Raw genomic sequence first — 24043 nt, 5'->3', positions numbered from 1 at the left:
ACCATCCAATGTTGTACTTCCTCAATTTTAACAGAAGAGCAAAACAGAAGAAAGAAAACCCCAACAGCAACAGTTGTGAAGATATATTCAGTTTGCCATGGTACCAGGCAGATGAGAAAACTCATTCTATACCTTAATAAAGCCATTCTCAAGCTGAGGTGGTTCTCCACAGGACACTGGGTGACATGTGGGCAAGCTGCCACTCCAGTTGCCAGTGGCCTCACAGGTCCGCTTCTTCTCTCCCTTGATGTAGAACCCCTTGTTGCAGCTGTAAGCCACCACTGCTCCAAAGCTGTAGTTGGACCCACTGGCATAGCCATTGCTAATGTGGGGAGGCTCTCCGCAGCGAACAGGGATGCATTGGATGCTCAGAGGAGAAGGATTCCACTGGCCCCCTCGAAGGCATTCGATCTTGGCCGAAGTGTTCAGAACAAAGCCTTCCATGCACTTGAAGCTCACGACGGAGCCAGCTGCAAACTTGGCTTTACTAATGGACTCCAGGATGCTGTATGAGACGGTGGATGGCTTTTCACAGAAATCAGCTATGCAGTGGGGCATGTCCCTGCCCTCTGGAGGTACCCACTTCCCTTCTGCATTGCAAAGCAGCTGAGAGTTATCAGCTAGGCTGTAACCATCCAAGCAGAAGTAATAAGCTATGTCACCAAAGAGGCGGTGGCCACTCTCTGGTGATGCATTTTCCACAGGGGGTGGCTCGTCACAGGATACTGCCAGGCACTGCTGGTGGCTCACACTCCACTTGCCGCTGGCTAAGCACTCTATGGTTTCAGGGCCAACTAATGTGTAACTGTGGATAAGGAAACCACATAGGAAGTCAAAAAGACAGGCACTGTCAAACTCTACAGTTTCCTGATGCCCCTGCAGTATGAGCTTGTTTGCTAGAACCCCAGAAGAACAGGATTGTTTAAAAAAGATATGGTCAACTTCAAAGGGAAAAACTAAAAGCCTACATGTCCATGGGTGAGGTACCACAATGGTGGATATCCCAGCACACCATGTGCATGTTGCCTCTCTCTCATCTGTCCATCCAATTACCATTTCTGAACTTCCATTTTGGCTCAAACTACTACAACAAACCTAGTATTGTGCTGTGACCATCCATGCAATCCTCAAATAAATGATCCCACTGTTTAGCAAAACTGGTTGGAAAAGAAAGAGATGAAAAGCCCAGAAAGGCCTTTTGTGTTTCTGTATTAGCCCTCTCAATCTATTTTCACACAAGCAAAGTGAAACCTCTTAGTAAGTTACCCAGAGATGCTCTTGCCAATAATGCATATAGAAACTTTAAAATAACTTCTTCTTAAAAACTCACTGTAAAATATTAGAATGCCAACAAAAAATTAATGCTGACTAGAAAAAACCCCAATGAAATGGTTTACAATAAAATTCTACCACATTAATACTGTTAGTGTAGCTGTAGTTCTCCAGACTGTCTCTGGGATGCAGGGACAGGCATTAATCCATCCTGCTCATCATCCCGCTTAAACTCCTGCTGCTTAAATATGCAACAGGCAATAGTGTACTCACAGTACCTTTGACTGTTTTCTTAATTTTTCTTCTCTGTGGTGTGCTCCCACAGAAAGCCAAGAAACAATAACCACGGCAAAGTCCCCAGTAACTTTCCAACTGAAGGCTGTTCAGATTTTGAAGCAACATCTGTAAAAGTGTTTTGTCTTGTTTGCAGGATTGTTTTTTCAAGGCCTCATGACTGGACCCCAGAAAAAGAGCCTGTTGTGCGCTGATGTTTAACACGATCCACTGTCACAGACAAACAGCTGTGAAAGTCTTTAAATGCTGCTATCCTATCCCATTTAAAATGCTTGCACAGGAAAGAGAAGCAGCTTTTAAAATTGTAATACAGTCTAGAAAACATAGCAAGGATGCTTTGCTTCAATTATGTTTCAAATAACATTGCAAAGCTCATTTATAAGAAAAATGTTGGCTTGTTAATTTACCCTTTTACAGCAAGAAAAAGCAGAAAATCCTCTAGTCACTTTGGACTTCAACTGGCAAAAGCTCTGCATACCCACTCTGCCTTTTAGGCAGAACAGTTCCAAGAAATTTAATAGAACTGCTCACGGACTGTAGAGATTACCATGTGCCAAGGGTCTTGCAGGATCAGAGTCCAGCATTATACTTTCATGCTTGATATCATCTAAATTGAGCCTCCTCTTTGATGAAATAGGGTCTGAAAATGTCTCTACACAGAGTAGATAGAATTTAAAATATTGCCCCTCAATAAACAAAGAGTCATAATTTTAAGGAAATAGAATTTAGAACACCACAACAGACAGTTGTTAAACTGCACCAAAAGCATTCTTGCACCTTGATGCAACGTAAGGAATTCGTTATGATCAGAGCCTTGAGTTTACCCTAAAAGTATTGGTTCTGTAGTAACTCCAAGGAAAAGGGCTTCCTATTGAATTGTGCTATCATTCTCCCAGATTCCTCTCTATTCTTCTCTTCCAGAGTGTATTCAGTTGCTCTGAAACTACTTTAAGAAATGTCTGTATCTCATACTAACTTGACAGCCCATGAAAAAAATCTCCAGCGCATTTATCTTCCAAAAAGTTAAGACAGAAGTAGTAACAATGAATTAGTGTGCAGTTATAAAGGTCTTATGAAACAGTGCACCAGTTTTACTTGTCCTGACAAGTGTGTCCAGTAGTGCTAATCTACATACCCTTCCTTACACGTGTAAGAGACCGTGTTTCCAAAAGTAAAGTTATCTCCATTGATGACTGCATCTTTGATGGCAGGAGGGGATCCACAAGACACAACATTGCAAGTTGGTGGTGTGCTGTTCCAGTTCCCTGAAGATGCACAGACAAGTACAGAAGGTCCCTGAAGGCTGAGACACAAAGATCATTATTAAGGCTGCCATTTCATTCCAGGTGAGGGATAGAGAGCGAAAGAGCTGCTTTGCCTCCTGGCTCCAGTGAAACCAAGGGGTCTTTCACACTGACTTCAGTAGAGGACAGAATGTCACCCTCTGTTCATGGAAAAACACTCTGATGCTGTCAAAAAAAGCTGGTCTTCATATTACTTTGAAGAGAAAGCTGGTGGATTTCATGTGGGGCCTCAATGCTCTGTGCAGATACACACATAATTCCTGCTGTAGCTTTGTCCATCATTGAGCACAAAAGAAAGAAATATTTGTTTAAGCTTAAAAATTTACTTGTATACCATCAACAGTATGCCAGTCTTGAGACTTGCAGCCAGGCCTCCGCTTGAGACCAGATTCACCCAAGGACTTAAAACATTATCTTCACCCAAAATACTGAAGGAAACGCTCCAGTTCAAGTTTGCTCACAAAAAGGCACTCAGTTCCTTCAGGAGGTAAAGGATTTTGCTTGAGTGAATGGCCACACACATTTGAAGTCGATGGTATTTTTTGGTTTCCTTAGCTGAGGAAACAGCATTGTTTCAGAGGGTGTGACTCAGGTGTCTGAACAGAGTGCGCAACACCACCCTGAGATGCCCTGGGTGAAACCCCTTGTCTCCAGCTGCTACGTCAGCTGCCTTTGGGCTCCCTGTAGGTCATATCTGAGAACCCTCCACACGTGTCTGATTCCCTGCAATTTGCTCTCAAATGGTATTAGACCCCCATGTTTAGCTGACTGAAATAAGTTAATGGAAAAGAACAACACTGACCTGTAATGCTCTTACAAATTTGGCACAGGCCCTTGTCAGGGAAGTAGGGCTCTGCCTACCTATGGCAATATGTTTAAGACTAAAAACACGTAAGGGGTGCTTGAAGGAAGAGACTGGGTCCAGAAGTAATATATAAGATGGACACTGTTCGAGAGGGCTTTCTCTGGAGTGGTGACCACAGGAGAGAGGACCTCTCTCACCAAGCTATGGTAGATAGGTAATGACAAAGAGTCAAAATTGACATGGTATTTCCTGCCTATATGTCCAAACTCCGCAGTCAAAAACTCATTGGTATTGGTAAAAGCACTGCCTGGTTTAGTGCGGTGCAGATAAGCCCACAACGTGAATCTACAACTTAACACTATGCTGAACTTCAGCTGAGGTATCCATTTGTACTAACACAATTAAAACATTCACCAAATGAACATACCTCATCTGCCTGCCTGCATCTGGACAAGGAAATTATTGCAGCAGGAAAATGCAGAAAAAAATAGTCCCTAAAGAGGTCCATACGAGACCACTTATGTCAGAGTATATCTGCTAGAAGTACAAGCAGATACCAGGAGAGGCAGAAACCTGCATGTACGACTGCATCCTTGGATATAGCATTAATGAGTTAATCGTAAATTGCAGCATATTAAAAATGCGTTTCCAGTATAATTGCTTACAAATGTAAAACAGAACAAAACCTTAGAATACATTACTACTACAAAGAGTTCAAAGAGTAAATTAGTAACTTCCAGAAAGTTCCTTCACAAAAGGCATTGTAAAGCAATAGCAAAACTAATATTGGGTATGAACTACAGTTGTAGAGGTATAATGATCTTTAAAGACAAATGAAAACTTTCAGAAATAATGAAAACTATTTTTCTGAACATTCAAAATATTTTTATACATTTGATGGTAAAATGAAAGCATTACATATGTACATAGTAAATCCTGAGTGACTTTTCTGAACTGCTCCAGTTCAGGATAAAATACAGAAAGTACCCTAAAGATATAAAGAAGTCTTTTTCAATTCTGCCTTAGTATTTTATCTTTCTAAGCAATGATCCCAGCTTTGTCTCTTTCAGACCTTCTAGCAGGCATGCCACCTGCATTTGGCTCAGGAATGTTTGTGCATTTACCTATATCCATTGTCACAGGTGTATGACACAGAGGAAAGGTAGGCTGTGCCACTGAGTGTGTATTTTCCATTGCTGATACCCTGTGGACTAGGGCACATCACCAATTCACAGGAGGGGGGAGCATGATTCCAAATGCCACTGGCAAGGCACAGAATTTCCTTTTCACCCACTAAGTTGTATCCATCATTGCATCTGTGTTAGAAGAAAAGAAGTGCTATCAAACACAGAGCCTTTCATGCACAACATAATCAGCCATCCCTTTTTTCCTCATCATCCACACCTGCATAAACCATTTCTTTTCAGGGCATAGAGAAGTAGTACTGGAGTAAACATTCAGCTCTGCTAATGAACAGCCACATCTATAACCAAACATCTTTCCATTATTTTAATCCCATCTTGCTCCTCTCCATCATTTCAACCAATCTCTCAATTCAGCCATACTCTTATTTGCTGCCAGATTGTCAATCAATTATTAATACAGCACTTCAAACATACTGAATTCCTACCTGTACACCACCTTATTATGGTATGTAAAATTTGAGCCAAAAATGGCACTGTTCTCTGGAATAACTGGAGCACCACAGGATATAGCTTTAAAAAGACAGGAATACAAGAGAGGTTGATATAACACAAACACAAATGAACAGAAAATTAGGATTTGCTTTGTTTTCTCTCAATAGATTTGAAGAGGTGGAAAGCCCTAAGTAACAATGAGTTCTTGACTAATCTGTAAATGACATTTAGGACTCTTTATCCGATTTCACCTTACTGAGAAACTGAACTAACTGGAAGTAGGTAGTTATAACTGCTCTACAAACCACATGCTTGACTCTCAAGAGGACTCCATATCTACCTCTCTCTACAGAAAAAGTAGCTGGTTTTTTGCTTAGACAGTCTTTGTCAACTCCTCACTTTACCTGTTGCTTCACCACATTTGTTCTGGTTTTCTAAAGAAACTATTTCTGCTCTTAAACCGTGACTATGTACGTGCATCAGCCTGTCCTTTCTTGTTGCTTTTTATCCACCGAGACGCAGTTAATGGTCTTTAAGTCATTAATTCCTTGAACATAGAAGGCTGGGTAGAGAAGAAATACACTTCAATGCTTGCATTAGACTGATTCTATACCTCTGACGCACCGGAGAATCTTTGTTAAGAGAGTACTACTACAAATATGACAACTGTGCTTATGTCTTAAGAAAACAAAGACTTCAACACTGAGATCTAGATCTGCTAGGACAGGGTTTCATAAGCTCCCACGGTCTCTAAAGGCTCTTCACTACTGCTTTGTCGCTTCCCGCTCTCTAATGATAAAATCACATTTCCACATGCATTCTCCCCGGGAACCACACCTTCACAATAGGGTATCGGGTGGCTCCACTCTCCGGACTCCATGCAAGTAAGTTTTGCCACTCCTGTCAGCTGGAACCCTTCTTTGCAGGAAAATGTTACTTGACTGCCAACACTGTAAGAATCCCCATATAAATGGCCATGCTCTGGATTTCCTGGATTACGGCATTTCACGGGTTCTGAGGAGGAACAGGGAAACGACGAATAATATAATTGTCAGGTTTTACAAATAAGCTGCAGGAGATATCGTTGGGAATTTGCTGAAAGTAGGAAGGCAAAGGACATGGAAAACACTCTTAAGTAGCTTACAGCCTTTTCTTTGCTTTATAAGTAAGTGACAGACACTGAAGGCTCATGCAAGTAAGCTAACCTTGACATGGACGAGCCTTCTCTAACTGAGTTTGCATACATCATCAGAAGCAAACAGAGCTTACAGTCATTTTTCCCTCAGTGAGGGAAAGCCCATTCCAGCATGTCCCTCCCTGAACATGAAAACAGCCCAGCTACCTTTTATCCCAACCTATGCCACTGTCTTGTTATGTTCATCCAGAATTACCTTGTTTGATGTTTCCACAGGCAGCTCTAGCCCTACTCAGAAACCTGTATTAAAATATTTCTTCACCGCACAGCTCTGCTCTGAGAAGTGAAACACTGTGGCCTTCCCAGGTCTTGTGCTCCATGTGGAAGAGGATTTTGCATGTGTGTGTGTCTTGGAGCAGCATCCCAATGACTGCTGTACCCATATGGAGAGGTGAGTTTTCAAGAAACAAAAGGAGACACTTTATCACAGCCTCATCCAGAATAAACTGACCTGGAGATGAAAGCAGGCCCATCCTAGATATCAGTTATTGGCAGCTGTCTTTCACTGTGGGAGGCAGGATACTGGCCTATACAGAATCTTGGAAAGGCTAGCTTGATGTTTTTCTTTCCCATACCTGAACATTTTTTACCATCTCCTGTGTAGGGAGGGATGCAAGTACAGACATAGGATCCATTTGTGTTGAGACAAGATGCATGCTCATCACAGTCCGATCCAACAGCACATTCATCAACATCTGCAAAAAACAAACCCACAAAACACACGTCTCTAGTGTGCTATTTGTAGCGAGCACTTGCTTTAAATTTCTGTCTTACTAACAGTCAAGAGGAATTACTTTTAGTAGTATAATTAAAAACCACTGTTAATGCAATCACATTTTTGATCCTCTGGTAAAAATATTTAATATTTAAACAAATATCTATAACTCACTGTAAAGTTTTATTATCATTTTAATTATAACTTGTTCTACAGCACTGCACAACATGAGAAAATCAGAGATAAATCTTATTAACCTTCAGCCACCACTTCCACAGAAAGTATCTGGTTTCCAAACTGCAAAAGAACAGATATTGTAACTATTGTTACTACTAGTCTGGGCAGACACTCTGAGGAAGGATTCTTGCATTAAACTCTTGCTTGAGAAATCCTCTATATCTCAACCTTCCTACTTATAAGACAGGAAATCTCAGCCAAGAGGGGAAATGCTCTGAAAATATTAGAGCCCCATCTTTGATGAAGAGAATTAGACTAGGCCTGAGAAGAGCCTGCAGTTGCCAGAAATGTTAAAATTAGTTCAAAATATATTAGTTATTATAATTAACTACTTACATGATAATAGCACCTTGTGCCGGTTTGGGCAAATTTAGAAATATATCCTCTGATAGAAGGCAGGTTACAACCAACCCTCCCCCACCAGGTTTGGGAAAAAATAAATTTTCCTCAAGGGAAAATGAAAGAGATAAAAACTATTTATTTAACAAACACACGGGAAAAGGGATAATGATGCTAAATAATAAAATCTCTCACTGTGGAGAAAAAGCCTGGGAAAGTGTCAGAGTCCTCCCTTTGGTCTCCTCGGAGCTGGGGCTTGGCCCAGGGCCAGGCCCTCTGTGCTTGGTGGAAAGTCCTCCTGATGTGCTCTGATGTTGAAACAATCCAGCAGAGAGAAAAGGAAAAAAACGAAGTACCAGGAAAACAAAAGTTCAAGTCTCTGGAGGAAAAGGAGCTGAGGAAAAAAGCCTGCCAAAAGGTGGCTGGAAAGAAAAGCAAGCCGGGCGCTTCCCTTCCCTCTCGCTCTCCTGCCGCTGTTGAAAGAAAAGTCTATCTCTGTGTGACCTTGAACAAGCTGCAAACTGCTTTGAAAAAGTTTTGCTCAGTTTTTCCTTCCCCCTCTCAGGCTCAGTTTAGAGGCATAGAAAGGCACAAAAATTAGTTTCTGGGCATAGGGCAGCGATATGGGATACACATCATAAAGTCACCCCAAGACACACCTAAAAATTGCATTTGATAATTTATGATCCATGTAGTTTGGTACTATGCAGCAAAAAAAAAAAAATCCCTCACTCCTGAATACCTCATAGAATCTTTTAATCTTGACAGGAAGGAAATGTCCTTGGTATATGAACAATGAGTCAAAATTGCAAAGAGTCAATTTCAAAGTACCTAATTGAAAAGTGCTGGTATCAGGGATTATTCCCTGTATAAATGTGCCTGTTTCAGACTGTTAAAGAAAGGTAGAACTGATGCCTTAAGTCTGAACTTTTGTATTTTTCAAATCCTGTCCTGTTTAGTATATAACTCTGAAATTTCATACAGCCAGTTAGCTGCTGTTCTCTCATGCTGGTTAGACATAACAAACCCTCTCTGGGCCTGAACTCAAGGACACCTTGTTGTCCCAGGCCCCAAAATATGTGAACTAAAGCCTCTGACAGGAGGAGCAAACTTGGGGTAATTACATCACTACCTGAAATTATAATTGGAGAATTAACCCTGATATGCAAATGAACCAAACTTATAAAAGTGTGAAAAACCCGTGAACCAGGGTCCATCTTGGGTGGAGCCCCTTGGAGGCTTTTGACTGCCCAGGGTGTACCTTTAAAGGCCCTACAAATAAATACCTGCTTTTATTCTCTTAATCTTGTCTAGCCTCTGTTTTCAGGTAGCCACTTCAAGGCATCAGAACAAATCTTCATCTAAATACCGTTGATCCAGGTATACCATGCAGACACACAGCTTTGGTTCTTTGCCCATTTCCAGAAAAAAACCCACTGGTTAAAAAGGCAAGACAATTTATTGATTTGGAGTGTTTATTCTTCACTGCTGGATGAGTCAGATCAGTGTGAAAAGACCACAACACATTGAAAAGAAAAGGAGTTTCTTTCTGACATGCAGGATGACACCTGCACATTGATACCAAAACAGTTGCCAATTACAAAAGTACCAGGAAAATGCAAAGTGCTACCACAGCACAAGTGGAATGACTACTTCTTCTGTAATATCTTGTTAGGCAAGAGACTTCCAATGAGTTGGAAGTACACTGTGAATCAGACCCTAATGAACAAAAGGAATGCTTCAGGGCATAGATGTACCAGGCTTTGCTAGCAGCTCCCTGAAGCATGAGTCAGAAAGGTAAAAGGTGGGCCAGGGTGCCAAATTCACTCTTGTTTTCATTTTCCCATTAGCCTGCTTTATGAGAGACAAGGCAAGCTGGAAGGTGGGGCACAGGCTTTTTCCTTCTGAACATCATGACTCCTACTGCATAGAGGTTGAACTATTTGGACAGCCTTGAAACACCTGTGATGATGTTTGTAGGTTCTGAAGGAGTGCTGCTGGACAGGATGCTATGAAACCAGATGAAACCTACTCCAAAGTGAATTTTGGCAGAACTAAAAGACTGTTGGCTTTTCTTTTGCTTATCTTGACTGAAAAAATTCTGTGCTGCACCTACAAAAGCTTAGGAGTCAAATCAAACATAGATCTTGCCAGTTTTTTACTGTGCAACTCCCATTTGAGGCATGACTAAGACTGCAGCGATCCAAGTACAACTAACTAGTGGATCCCAGCAGGGGTCTGCTGGAGACATGGCCCTGCAAGACCAGTGACACCTACTCCTCTGTACACAGCACAATGCCAGCCTGTCTCACCTTTAAGCTGCGTCACTGCACCTGGTCCATCAGACCCAGATGACCAGCAAGTAAGTTACAGCGTGGCAACTGCATGAGCTGTGTCCACAAGTGCACTCCCAGCCTTCTCAATGCTGCAGCTGCTTGCTGGCAGGCATGTGTGACTCACCAAAAAGCCCCACAATGGAAAAGGGCTCAGAAAACACTGGCAAAGGTAATCTGCCCATGAAGCTTGGGGACTAAGGAGACAGTAAGGTGGCCTTTCTTTTCAACAGACATCAATCAACAGTAGAGTGGATCAACTGGCACTGTAAATGCTTCTCCTTGAGTTCATTAAAGAGTGTGAATGTCTTCCTGAGTTAGCCAGACCAGCATGGAGGGGTGGAAATGAGTATGTGGCTCAGGTCAACATGAGGTATAAAGACAACTAGCAATGGGCTTGAGCTGACCTTAACCCACATATTCATTCCCAGCTACTGTGCAACATCATGATGGTGAACATATTATAAAGCTTGATAATGGAAAACACATTGGAATTGTGCCTAAACTGTATGTTGCAATTGCTGTATTTTGTTAAGTAACTTGAATTTGTTTGTATTGTGCTATGCAGTACATTTTGTATCACTCTACTTTACCAGAAATCCTGTGCAGCATCTACTGTCTTCAGGTGAGTAAATCTGATATTAAATACTACAATTTCCATGTGTGAAATATCTAAAAACACCTGGTCAGAGAGCATAGGACACTGACAGCATACTGAAGCACAACAAAATGCATAGGTTAAAAGCACAGAATGCAACACTGCAGGACATGGAAGGAGAAAGGCTGGGAGTGCAATGCAGGCCTATTATGTATATAATTTTGTATATGTTTGATAAATGCAGGATGTGGGACATACCGGAGGATGGACAGAGAAAGATGGCAGAATGTAGTTTTGGTTTCACATAAGGCTGAGCATCGTATTTCAGAAAAGTGAACATTTTGGATTATGATTCTGGGACAGTGGTCAGCCTCCACAATTTCAGAATGAATGTCCACTCAAACCTAAGGGCACAGGAGAAGTGTAAGGTGTCAGAGCATGCAGCCAAATGTATGGCACCTCTTACCAAGGCAAGATGGTGAAATGCTGTTCCAGCTTCCATTGTCCAGGCAGAGCATCCTGGATTCGCCCAACAAATAGTAGCCACTGTTGCAGTGATAGGTAACAGTACTGCCAGCAAAAAAGTCCTCAGCTGAATAAAAGCCATTTTCTAAAGTTGGAGGCACTCCACAGCTGATTCCTGCAACATGGGTGAAAAGAGGGCACAGGCATTAGCGGAGTAAACACAGATCATCTTCAGAATAATTCCACATGAGAACCACTACTGCATATTTTGCCTCTGCAGCTGTACAATCCCATTAGCAATAGGGCCCAGTCCTTTCCTGAAGCAGCTACTCAATTCCAGGTCTAGTGGAGGGTCTTGTTTTGTGGGCGTTTGTCAATAAGAGACTTAGCAGGACTCTCCAGCTCCTGCTAAGAAAATTTTGCTAGCTTCGGAGGAGACATCTGTGGCTGAGATCTGAGTAGATGCCCTTCAGTCACAGAACACTTCTGATAAGAAATGATCCTTGGTGAGTTACAAAGAAAAAGGAAAACTGAGTTTGTCTTGCTTGACGTTGTTGTTATTTCCCTTTGCTGAAAAGCAAGCTCAGTGTTACTGTGTTCAAACATTGCAAAAGTAGCTAACAGACACTGCTAAGAGTTATGGTACTGGCCTGAGATCAGGAAGTGCATGAATGATGGAGAGATTGGAACTGACCTCACACAGAACCCCGGGCATCTCTTAGATTGACAATAATAAATAAGCCTGTCTGATCCCAGTTACGCCAGCAGAAGGCATCCCTGTACCTGCCTTCCAGAGGTTTCTATTTATTCTAGCAGAGGTGCTTGTGTGCTTCTTTATCTCAATCAAAAAGGCGTGAACTTATTCCAACAGCCGCACAGCTCATCTTTGTAGCTACACGGCTTATAGGAAGTCCTTGTTCCCTAGCTGTGTGCAGGGATCACACAACAAGTATTTAAAGCCTATAGTAATGGAAGCCAAGTGCTTGCTGTGGAGGAATAGAGCTGCAGAGCCTGTAACAAAGACAGGCTCTCAGGCATCTGTGGGTTTGGGGATATTTAGCACCAGCAAGAGGAAAAGATCCTGGTGGGTGAAGACAGTGATTCCACTGAGCCTGATTCAATCAGTACTTTTTCAGGCCTACACCACTAGTATAAACCTGCAGTTTTTTATGCAGGAAATAGATATCTTCAAACAACTTTCACTCATCAGATACTCGTGGAACAGGTACCTTTAAAATAAAGGCCAGTGGGTGAGTCTGGCCTTCATTCCCTCAGCCTGTTTGTGGCAGGTCAGCCCTGTTCTGAGTTCTGTGCTCAGCTTGGCCCAATACAGAGAAATCAGAAACACTGTCAGGATTCTGGTGGTTTGTCACTGATCACACACCAAAAAAACGCAAAGCTGTCTCTGTCAGTGAACTTTCCTTCTGCCCAGCAGGACTTGCTTTTGGGTAAATCCTCACAGGCATGCTATTCTTTAAACAGAAGATGAGACTGTGGACTTGTGCTATAAACAACTGAATAAAGAGGAAGGTATTAAAATCACATTATTTTAAAGACATTTTTAACAAATTTGATGATTTTCTCCAAATTACATATAAATTCTAGGATTATGCAATATCTACTTCTGGATCCAATTTACTATTATGCTGAAATGGAAAATGTAATCACCTCCAACACAAGCAACTGCAGTCACAAAAGAGGAGGACCAAAGGAAAGAAAAAGGCAGGAGCAGGAATCATATAATCAAAAGAAACTTGGCAGCCTGAATGCATACAACTCAGTTTCTTTGAAGAAATCCTGTAAATCTTGGAGCACTGCCAAGTTCTAACAGAAATATCTGCTGCCTTTAAAGAAATTAGTTCTTAACTTACTGAAGTCAAGGTTTCTACTTCAAACCAGCCATTCTCAGTGACATTTAAAAATCACAGAGATATTCTAGCATTTCCTGTGTATCTTCCACACTCCTAATGCCACTGAGGAGGAAAGTACCTGATAGCTGATTCAAATGGACTAATTTCTCCCATGGGTGTTAGAAACTGACTGAGAAACATGTAAGAACCTGATCATGATATAGTTTCTGCTCAGCAAAACATGAGCATAGTTTTAAGCATACATGTATATGCTGTAACATGGATAGATTCAAGTGCATGATAGCTGCAGAAATAAACAGGCCATGAATAGTGATAGGAGCCAAATAAATGCTAGGGCTTCCTAATCCTGCCAGGCCATTGAGACAACTCACTTTCACAGCGGGGAAAAGGCCGTGTCCACTGTCCCAGGTTAAGGCAGTGCTGAACAGAGTTTCCTACTATCTGGAATCCTGGGTCACAGGAAAGGCTCACTTTTGACCCTGGCTTTAAATCAGCAGAAGAGGCCCGCAGATGTGGTATGGATCCTTGCAAAGATGGGCAATCTGTGAACAAAATACATGCATACAGTAAGAGATACAGCTACGTGCTAAAATGAATAAATTGGTTATGTGATTGTTTGATCCTGTATAAGTTTATCCAGGAAAAAGCTTTGGGAAATGTTATGCATGCTACATCCCACTTGGGTCCAAAGGGTTTTGAGAATCATCAACATATAAAATCAGAAAAGGAATCTGCAGGAAAAGAAGCAAGGAGGTAGCAAGTATTTTAATATCATACAATTACTCTTAGGATAAAAGGCAGGAAATTTTTTTTCTGATCCAATACCATCTTCACTCTTTTCCCATCTCAATTCAGGAAGCAATAAATCTTTGTCAGAGATTTCAATGAACTTTTGTTACAAACCCCTGGAATTTGAGGAATGAGGGATGGCATGTTCTAACTGTCAACTTATCAGAATAATTTACTCAATGTTAGTAGGACAAAGGCTGCAAGATAGCATAGTTGACCCCATAAAAGAATTTTATAGTATTGTTCAAGAAAAAATGGGTTCTAGGAAGTAAAATTCTAACCAGCACAAAATATACTCTTGTAATCTATCTTCACTCTTCCAACAACTCCTGGCAGGAAATCTGGCCAGGCTAGTACATTTCCTTTTTGCAGTTCTTCTGGACAGGATGTAGCCAGAGATTCTACCTATGGATTTAAAACAGTTGGTTAGGTGATGTTTAAGGACAGTGTAGGAAAAGAATATTAAAGAAAAAAGATATTCCCTTCATACGTGCATGCAACACTAGAACAGATACTTGAGCAAGTAATGTTCATCCTTTCTAGCACAAGAGGTTCCTGGCTGAAGTACTTATTATTCTGTTTTTATAAGCCATCTAGCTATGGACAGTTTGTGCTGAGTCACTACCTGAAGGACTACTTGACATACAAACACAGTATTGAAAACAGCTCTTGAGACCCAACTGCATTTGTTAGTGTAAAAGAAAAATGCATCTACATCTCATAAAAATACAGTAATGAGGATGCAACCTGAAGAGACCACTTATCTATTTGCAGAAAATGTCAAATAGGAGCCAAAAGGGACTTAATGTTCAAGATCTGCATTCTGAAAACTGCTAGCACTGCATCAGATTTAAGGGACAGAAGAAACACAAAGAGGAGCAGTTTCATAAGGCAATTAGTTGTTTCCAGAACACAAGTTTTGTGAACTGAATTAACTAGACTCTCTAAAATACTGCAGGCAAGGCCCAACCAAAGAGGGACAGGGACATAACTAACCAAGTATAGAAACAGGAACTATACAGGCCAACTAAGTACAGGAGGGAAGAAAGAAATACACTATTAGATCAACAGCAGATTAGTATCTTGAGAGAAGATCTGGTCATATGTCTCTGATGGAAAAGTTTTCTCATATGGGTGATTGGCTTCTGTCAAGTTTCCAGTGGATGCAATCAGCTACCAAGAATAATGTTCTACAGTGTCTATCCTAGTGAGAAAGAAAGATACGTAATGAACTTTGGAGTGATTTGTTCTCATATTGTCCCTACTCTGAACTCCGTGAGGCAGATTGGACTCTTCTAGAGTCAGTATAGCTGGAGAAGAAATCAGTGTTCTCTGTTTATTCTGAGGCCATTTCAAAGTTCTCTTTTCAGCTATCTGTTCCAATGGAAACTGCTTAGGCCAAAGGCTGCAAACAAGTTGCAAGGAATCTGCATGAAAAACTTTCCAGTGTGGGAAATACAAGTTTGAGAATCAGCCCTTTCAAGCCATATGATGGAGAATGGGAGGGCCAGAAAGGACCTCACAGTTCCCTATACACTACTCATATTTCTGTTGCTGTCAATTCAACAAAACAACCAGAGTGCTGGTTTACCTAGATAAAATTAATGTGCAAGTGAATAAGCAACTAAAGCACACAATGAAAAATCTTAAAGACTAGATTCCACCCTCCTCTATTCACTAGGCAACATATTCTGTCACCCTGCTTTCCTTTATGGCTGAGAATAGGAAGGTAAGACTTAATGAATAGTTCCAGCTGGCCAGAACACACCTAATGATAACAGATTACAATTGCAATTTACTATTCCAAGCTCTGAAATGAAAGAGGTAAAAATTTCATAGGAAGCTTACTTGGCTTAGCTTCCTGTCTGGTGTCACATCTGTCTTTTCAGATGAGTAATATGAATACTATAAATGAATGGCAGGATTTTCTTCCCTGTCCTAATTCTATTGCATCTGAACCAAGTGGGAATTCAATCAGATCTGTCATTAAAGGGGAAACTACTGAGAAAGCTAAAGAAAATCGCACTTAAAACTCTTCACCAGTGTGCCCTGTAAAAATCACACGTATGCTTATCAGCTTCGAAACTGCTAGTGAACAAAGACTTGAAGATCTGACTTGGCAATGCAACAGTTGGTGACCCTAAAAGCCAAGAATAGTAGCAGATGGTTGGTTAGTTTTAAACCTCGAAGAGAGGCAAAGTAGTAAAAAAAGGAGAAACAGAGGAGACGTCTGGATGCTGGAAGCAAGGATTCTGCTTTACTGTTTTTTCTGTTCATGTCATTATTTCTTATTTGGATCATGGATAACAAACAGCTACAAACCACCAATTAGTGGTACAACTTTAAGAAAAATCAGGAGAGCAGAATCTTCTAATCCAAAGACTCTTCCCCAAAGAAATGCCTCTAACTTTAAACATTTGTCTTTGCTGTTCAAGTGTTATCAAAAATTTAACACTTCTGACCTTCAGTATTGAAATGCTAATGAGCAGAAAGTGGTGATGGAGCACTGTCATCAGGTTTGCAGATAAAATCAAGTTGGTGATAATATCACTAGTCAGTGTGCTCAAGGACAGAGTTGTGTCTGTAGGGACCTTGACAGGCTGGAGTAAAGGGCCAACCCAGACCTCACGAAATTCAACAAGTAAAAATGGGAAGGAAAAACCTTCTGAACAATATAGTCTGGGGAAAGCCAAGAGCAGGAGCAGCTCTGTGGAAAAGGACTTAGGGACTCTGGCAGGCAGTGAGCTGAGTACTGGCCAGCTGTGCACTGTGCAAAGAGTGAGGACCAACAGCATCCTTGGCTGTGTGAACAGGGTTACCATCAGAGAACGAAGGAAGGAATTATTCCTTCTCAGTGCTTGTTAGATCACATCTGGAGTACTGCATTCCATTTTGGGCTCCTCCTCACGACAAGAAAGACATTGACAAGTTGGAACAAGTTCAGGGATGGGATGGAACATTTGCTCTGGGAGGAGAGGCTGGTTCAGCCTAGAGCAGAAGCAGCTATGGGCACACCTCACAGCAGCCTCCAGTGTGTATGGGGAGATTATAAAGTACATAGAGTCAGGCTTCTACAGCAGCCCACGGTGGGAGACACAACCAGTAGTCATAGATGGAAGTAGGAGGTGCCAACTAGGAATAGAGAAACAAATTCCAATCAGAGGATAACTGAGCACTGATGCTTGTGTCCCAGAAAAGTTGAGGGATCACTGTCCTTGAAGACGCCTTTAAATCTTTATTAATTTTTAACTCAGTGGAAGTTTAGTGCTGCCAAGCCTTTACTTTTTGTACCTGATTAGATTTAACTCAATATTCAGTTATCCTGCCCTTTCAGACTTTTCCTGAGACTATATAGACCAGATTTTTCAGTGTCTAATGCATTGACAGAAATTCTGAAGTTTCCTCTCTGAAGTTTTAACAGTGCCTTCACACAGCAGAATAAGGAAACTGTATGTGGTCTGTAAAACAAGTGCTTAGCTTGCTTCATTGGATTTTTCTCTCTTCTAGCAGTACTGTTAACTTTCATGCATGACTTCCTTTCTGTTTTGAAGCCACATACTACAGAAAGGCTCAATCGAAATAGAAGATGACTCAGTGTTGATTTTACCAGACTTAGTTTTGCTTAAAGCGACTTTACTTACTACATTGAGCTTATTACCCTAAGTCAGAACTCCATCTAGTCCCCACTGACTTCTGAGGGAGTAGAGGTCTACCCAATATGCTAACTTGGAATGCCTTCTCAAATGTTCATCCTATGCTCAGAGCCCTCTGGTCGAACACTGCAGTAAGGATTTACCTGCTGTGGAGAAAGTACATGGTCCCAAATGTTGAGCTGGCTGATGGAGCCCACAAAAGATTCAGCTGGGTTGAATCCTTCTCCTTTTTGATCTTGCTCTTGACCCAGCACAAGTGCACCACCACCTAAACTCAGAATTTGAAGACGGGTGGGAAACAAAGCCTTACAGCAGGGATCCCATAAGAAGATTAAAAACTAAGCAAAACAAAGCTTTTTGTACCCTGTGTTACTAGGGTTTTACAGTGAAGACCACCCACCTTCAACAAACTCTCTCAGCAAAACCTCTGGGAAGCCTTATGCTAGGCTGAGGTAGGTCAACATAACAATTTGGAAGTGACTGTCAAATACATATAGGAACAGAAATCACCTATGGCCGCAATTTAAAATGCAGTTTTGAGCAGGTGGGGCATATTTTACAGTACTAACTTACATTTCCTGCTTTAAACAAAAGCTTACAAAGTCGTACAGGTCAAATGTGATTCCATACCCTCTGAAGCACACTGACGGTAGTCAATGCTCTGAGACATGGTGCACAAGTTAAATTTCCTCTCCTTGACCAGTAACATGTGAACATGCATTTTGTTCATCATAGGGTATGTGGACAAGGTCAGAAAGTAATGGTGGCAGTACTCTTCCTGAGGTCTTAGAGAACTCCAAGGTAATTGTGAAAGACAGGAGGAAGCATAAGGCACTTGGACTAAAATGTTTCAGTATTTAATTTTTTATTTTAATAAAATAGTCTTTTGAAGCTCCATGTAAATTTGGATAGCAGTATGCAAACAGTATCAAACCAGACTCTCTTTGCAGCCACATAACACCAGGCTTTTTCTAGCTCTTCAATGCTGAAGATACTTCTTTTCCTGTCCTCTGATATGACTCTATAGATGACTGATCACAGGAAAAAAATGAAAGAGCAAACCCCACCTTGTTAGGAAAAAAATACAAAGATAACTTTAAATAGGTGACTGAAAAGAACAGGAGAAGGCTAGGCTAATCAACTCTGAACACACATATGTAAGGAAAATGCCAGATAAACTTAATTTTGTTGAGTGAGAAACTTGTTCTCACAAAGCCATTCCAGAACTTGGTCTGCACAGGTTCCTTTGTGGACTAAACTGCATTGTCCATAAAAGAAGTTACCTACTAATTTATCCCAGAATGGCGCATTTTGTCCTCAGTGATGCCGAGTGAGGGGAACTGTCCTCACAAAAAAGAACAGCAAACATGAGCTTTTCATAAATGCTGAAAATGTGAACATCTACTAAAAACACCTACATAAAAATTTTCTTGCATATTCTGCACTAAAAACAGAATGAAGGCAACAGACGTGGTATAAAATGAATGAAGCATACCAGGGATCTTTGATCCAACAGAGAGCCCACTGCCTCCATCGGACAGTTTTCCATCGATGTACACCTTCCATGCCCCATCCGTGCATGTCCATGTGACCGCAATGTGATGCCAGTTTCCATCATTCACTGAAGGACAGTCTGTTATCTTCTCTTTCCCATTCACATAAAGAACCCAGCTGCATGCAAGGAAGACACAGGCATACTCAGCTGCATGCAGCAACTTTACAAGCGTGGTCTGTCCCCCATGACTCAAATAAATGTTATTTGACTAACAAGGTAACTGTGACTGTATCATATGAGAAACCTCTCTTGAAAGATCATCACAGATGGTATCTCTCTCCCAGATGACTTGGAAATTGATTATCATATGCAAAGCATAGTGAAATAAGTAACATGTTTTTGTAACAAAATATAAAGGCTCAAGTCATGGCTACGTAGTGAATTCTTAAACTTTCCTGTTGAGTTTGGAGTCACACTACAAGTCATACTCTGCTTTTGTAAAAGTACAAGTCATACTCTGCTTTTAGAATCATGCTAGAAGTACTCTGAGTGCTGAGCTCCATTTAATCCACTTATTGTCTCAACAAGCCATTTAGATAAGACGTGAATGTAGTCCACAAAAATTGTCTTCTAAATTCACTGCTCTCTTGCCATTACTCTTCTACAGAGCAAAAAGTGATGGAAACAAAGCAAGGAGAAAAGCAAAACAAAGATACAACTCTGTCAAGGGAGTTTGGATGCAGATTTTTCTACCCCAAAGTAGGCAAAACTTAGACTTCTGTTCTACACTTCCTTTATCAATCCAAGACATTTGTAAGCTATAGAAAAGCAGAACTGTGATTTACCCATTGTAATCAGTCAGAAGAAATGCATTATCACTTCCATTCTCCACTGCATAAGAAATGGGAGTCCCATAGTTTGTGGTGTCAGTAGATTTCATCCAGAATGTGCAGGTGATGCCACCAAGAGACGGTAAAACACCATCAAGCATGACGTATCCATAGATACCAGAGACTTCAAAATCAAGATTGAAACCAGAGGACTGTTCTGCAGCAAAGACAAAGAATTTTCAGAACACTATTCACACAAACAGAAAAAGAATTAAATGAAATCTAAGCAAATGCAATAAAGTGGAATGAAGCCCTTCGACAAAAAATATTCATTTTAAATTGAATAGAGGTAGAAAGAACATTTGGCAGTCTAACATCAGCCAGCATACAGAGCTTTCCAAGGCTAGAATACAGCATTTGAAGACAAATAACTGAAAAAGAAGCTGATTATCTAACAATGAACATGAACCTTTCTTCTCAGTCCTCTATCACTGAAGTGACATATCCAACTAGCATCTACCATCCAGCAACCTAAAGAGGTATAATCAGCTGGTTCCATTTAATCAAGCTTTGAAGAAAAACCCCAAAATAACCCAAGATTTTTCCTGTTCTGGACTTACTGCAATACACTGCATTGGTATGGGACAGCACTTCTGTGCTGCTGTTCAATGCACAGTGACATGCTTTACAAGGATGCTACATGTTATGTTATCAAGTGGAGCTCTCCTGAAAGGTGGGTGTTAAACTCTGACATAGGATGGCAGGGGTAAATGTCCTGTATGTCTTCTACTGTCTTTGTGAAATCAACATGGCTTCTGTTTAAAGAGTCACCAGCTACTAGTATACGACTTTATAATATTTAGGGAAAGGTTCTAAAAGACAAACAGATTTCCGCCTTGTGGTTCAGATGTCTCCAGTATCCCACAGGAAGTCGTCCTGTGACTCTTGCCGCCTGGCTATAGCAAACTTGATACCCTTTTGCCTGTAGGGAACCTGATGCCTTTAGGACTTCTGAAGCTGAGACTACCACATACTAATCTCGAACCCTGTGATGCAAAGCCCTATACAAAATAGAAGAAACAGAAAGAGCTGCTTAACTCAGACACACACAACAACTACAAATTAAATTCAATACTGGGTATTAAAAAGATAGAACCATGCCTTAGAAAAGAGAAATGACACAGACACACGCTGTTACTTTTCTGCAATTATTAATGCTGCAGCCACACAGACTTCACTCATTCTCTCACAGTCCCACCACCCTAGCTACTTTCTGGGGAAGCTGTATGAAAGCAGCCCAGCCAGTTCAAATCTTGCACAGAGACTTAGTCAAGGCACCTTTTTCTGAGACTTAGTCCTGTGTACCTGTTTCACACCTGCTGCCTGTAAAGCCAGGGGGACATTTACAAACGTACGAGTTCAAGGCATCCACACAGGTGGCTTGGTTTAAGCAGGGACTGGAGTCACAGTCATTGATGTTCACTTCACAGTTCAGTCCTGTGTACCCTGTCACACAGAGACACCTATGGAGGTAGAGAAGCACACTTCAGAGGTGACAGCTATTATAACAAAGAATTCTGGCTATGAGGCAAGATCTGCCAATGAGAATGGTATATCATAACACTAAAAAAAAATCAACAGAAGATATATTACAGAATTAATGGAGTTTTGTTTTGGTCATTCCTCTTAAGCACGCTTGCATTCTATTAGCTGTGTAAAATCACTTCTAGACAATACAATGCAGTACAATATTTGAACAGCCTACATTTCTTCATATGAAACTAGGAGACATAATCATTGCACTGCCATGAGCAAAACATCTCCGAGGTACACAGAATTAAAGATGAGAGGTATTCAGCTTCGCAGACAGACACATTTATATTTAGGGAAAACCAAGCCAGTATAGAGACACCAAAAACCTCTGATACTTGGAAAACCAAGGTGCTTGAAAGGCATCAAAACTGCTGGGGCTTTGGGGAGGGAAAGACTAACTAAATGCAGACATTAACAGCTGGCCCATCTACCTATACAGTGACCTAAGATATGACACTTCTAGTGGCATTTGTAGCTTCTGATCTGAATTCAGATACCCTAAAGCATAAAATTAAGTAGCTCAAAGTTTCCACTGGGGTTTGCATTTTAACCTCTACAGTCTCACTATGTGCAGCTATCCCTGTCTTTCCGAGCTATAGAAATGTAGTATTACCAGGTACATAACTGGTCATCATGTATTATTACAGTGGAAAGCAAGACAAGCGCCTGAAGTTTGGGAAAATGGACATCTTTTGGAAGACAATAATAAAACCATGCAGTCCTACCACACTTACATTTCAAACTCTGCACATTTTCTTTGTTGTTTTCCTTGGAATTTTTTAAGAGTCAAGACACTAGGATATATTTTATTGTCTTTTAAAATCTCTTTTACAGTTCATAAAGGGACCACTTATTTTGGATCAGGCTGCCAAAACGCTTGCTAAAGAAATCTAAGAAGGCTGAGGCACCAGAATACGTCTGACTTTCCAAATTATATTACATTAATGATCTGTTTTTCACCTGAAGCTGTTGATACCATCTCTGCATGTAGCTCCATTCCTACAAGGCCTGCTGAGACACTCATCAATGTTTCTTTCACACAAGACACCAGTAAAACCTGGGAGACACTTGCAGGAGAAACTTCCAACTCGATCTTCACAAATAGCCCTATTAAGACATGGGTTTGAAAGGCATTCATTCATTTCCCTTTCACAGCGATCACCTGAGAAAAAAAAAAGAACAAAGTAACAGTTCTGGATTGAATTAACCTAAGAATGGAGATTATTAACACATCTCCGTTTTTTAAAGGATGCAGCTGATCTTCTGAGAAAAAGCAAACATAAGAGTAGCCATGCAGGTTTGGGATTAACTCCACTAACAAGGGTTAAGTGGACACAGAAGAATTATGAGAACCATCTTAACAGTTACAGAAATAACATGTAGCAAACTGTAGAATTTAAACATGACTAATTTGGGGTGAACCAGGAAATCACCTGAGAAACTATTCTGAGCAACTAATGAAAAGCTACTATAAAAGACATTTGGCTGAAACCTTAACTCCAGAGAGAGATGTGAAAGCCATAAACACATGATTCTGTGATTTCTGATGTGAAAGAGGCCCTATGTCACAAGCAGTGAAACTGAACGTGATTTTATGGTGGAGTTCTTTGTCAACATGATAATCAACAGATATGTGTATTGGTTACAGAAACCTATGAATGCAGAGTAGGGGATTGGGGAGTAGTTTTAATATAGACCATTTTTTCTACAGTTCTAATATTTTTATTTTTAAATAAAATTAAAAGTAACAATTTGAACCCATGTTCAAACATTGGAATGTTGTTATTTGTTCCTTAACATCATGCAGCAAGTTCATGGCAAAATTAGTAACTGAAGATCTAGCACTTAGTAAATCCTTCTGAAGTCACATTTGCACTACAGAGAGTCTGAGAGATTAGACAGATTTAAGGAACATCCATAAGTTACATTCATATTAATATATATTATATATATTGCTATATAGCAGTGAGATGGAAATACTTTGGGTAGGGTAGGAAGACACATTTTTTGGTCAGAAAGAGTAAAGACTGACTTAAAGAGAATAAGGTGTACCTGTGAACCCTTTTGTGCATGTGCAGCGGTAACCATTCTTGCCATCAACACAGTGGGCTCCATTCAAACACGGACTGGAGCTACATTCATTTATGTCTTCCTCGCACAAGAGACCTTCAAACAGCAAGGATTACAAGGCATGATCAAGGCATGGTCACAGACTGTATGCTGCAGTGACTTGATGTGGAAAACAGAACAACATCATACTGCAAGCAGGATGAAAGGTAACCGAGAGCAGGTGATAAAATTACATGATTGTCTACTCTACTGCAACAGTTACAGAGATCATCTGTGTTATTTGGATGCTGGGATCAAGATACAAAGTCCATTGTGTGTCTTTATAATGTTTAAAAACCCATCCAGCTAATGCTGCTGTTGATAAATGTATAGTCATAAACACAAACAGTGAGGGAGACCATTTCTAATGGAAAACACAAAGATTTTTTTTTGATTACACAAAATTATCTCCTCAATAGTTTACTTCAATATTTAGAAATCAGGTGCTGCTTTGGCCAAGTATTCAAGTGTGTTAATTTCCCTGCAGATTTCAATACCTTCCATGTGCA

General features: G+C 40.7%; 1 protein-coding gene across 2 annotated transcripts in view; it reads right to left on the bottom strand.

The window, feature by feature from the left end:
• Window positions 1–24043, bottom strand: part of SVEP1 (sushi, von Willebrand factor type A, EGF and pentraxin domain containing 1) — a 119618-nt gene that overhangs the window by 27637 nt on the left and 67938 nt on the right. For both annotated transcript variants that reach the window (XM_032095312.1, XM_032095313.1), the window contains exons 23-37: window positions 23478–23591; window positions 22386–22587; window positions 21198–21355; window positions 19848–20049; window positions 19003–19178; window positions 17651–17775; window positions 14136–14259; window positions 13437–13607; window positions 11196–11369; window positions 7083–7202; window positions 6150–6326; window positions 5306–5390; window positions 4800–4991; window positions 2702–2869; window positions 133–805 (exon numbers count right to left, since the gene is read on the bottom strand). In XM_032095312.1, coding sequence (XP_031951203.1) covers window positions 133–805; window positions 2702–2869; window positions 4800–4991; window positions 5306–5390; window positions 6150–6326; window positions 7083–7202; window positions 11196–11369; window positions 13437–13607; window positions 14136–14259; window positions 17651–17775; window positions 19003–19178; window positions 19848–20049; window positions 21198–21355; window positions 22386–22587; window positions 23478–23591 — 2861 coding nt within the window. The remainder of the gene's footprint in view (window positions 1–132; window positions 806–2701; window positions 2870–4799; window positions 4992–5305; window positions 5391–6149; window positions 6327–7082; window positions 7203–11195; window positions 11370–13436; window positions 13608–14135; window positions 14260–17650; window positions 17776–19002; window positions 19179–19847; window positions 20050–21197; window positions 21356–22385; window positions 22588–23477; window positions 23592–24043) is intronic.

This window comes from Corvus moneduloides, chromosome Z (assembly GCF_009650955.1).
Source record: "Corvus moneduloides isolate bCorMon1 chromosome Z, bCorMon1.pri, whole genome shotgun sequence".
Taxonomy (NCBI): Eukaryota; Metazoa; Chordata; class Aves; order Passeriformes; family Corvidae; genus Corvus; species Corvus moneduloides.
This window is presented reverse-complemented; position numbering and strand designations above follow the sequence as displayed.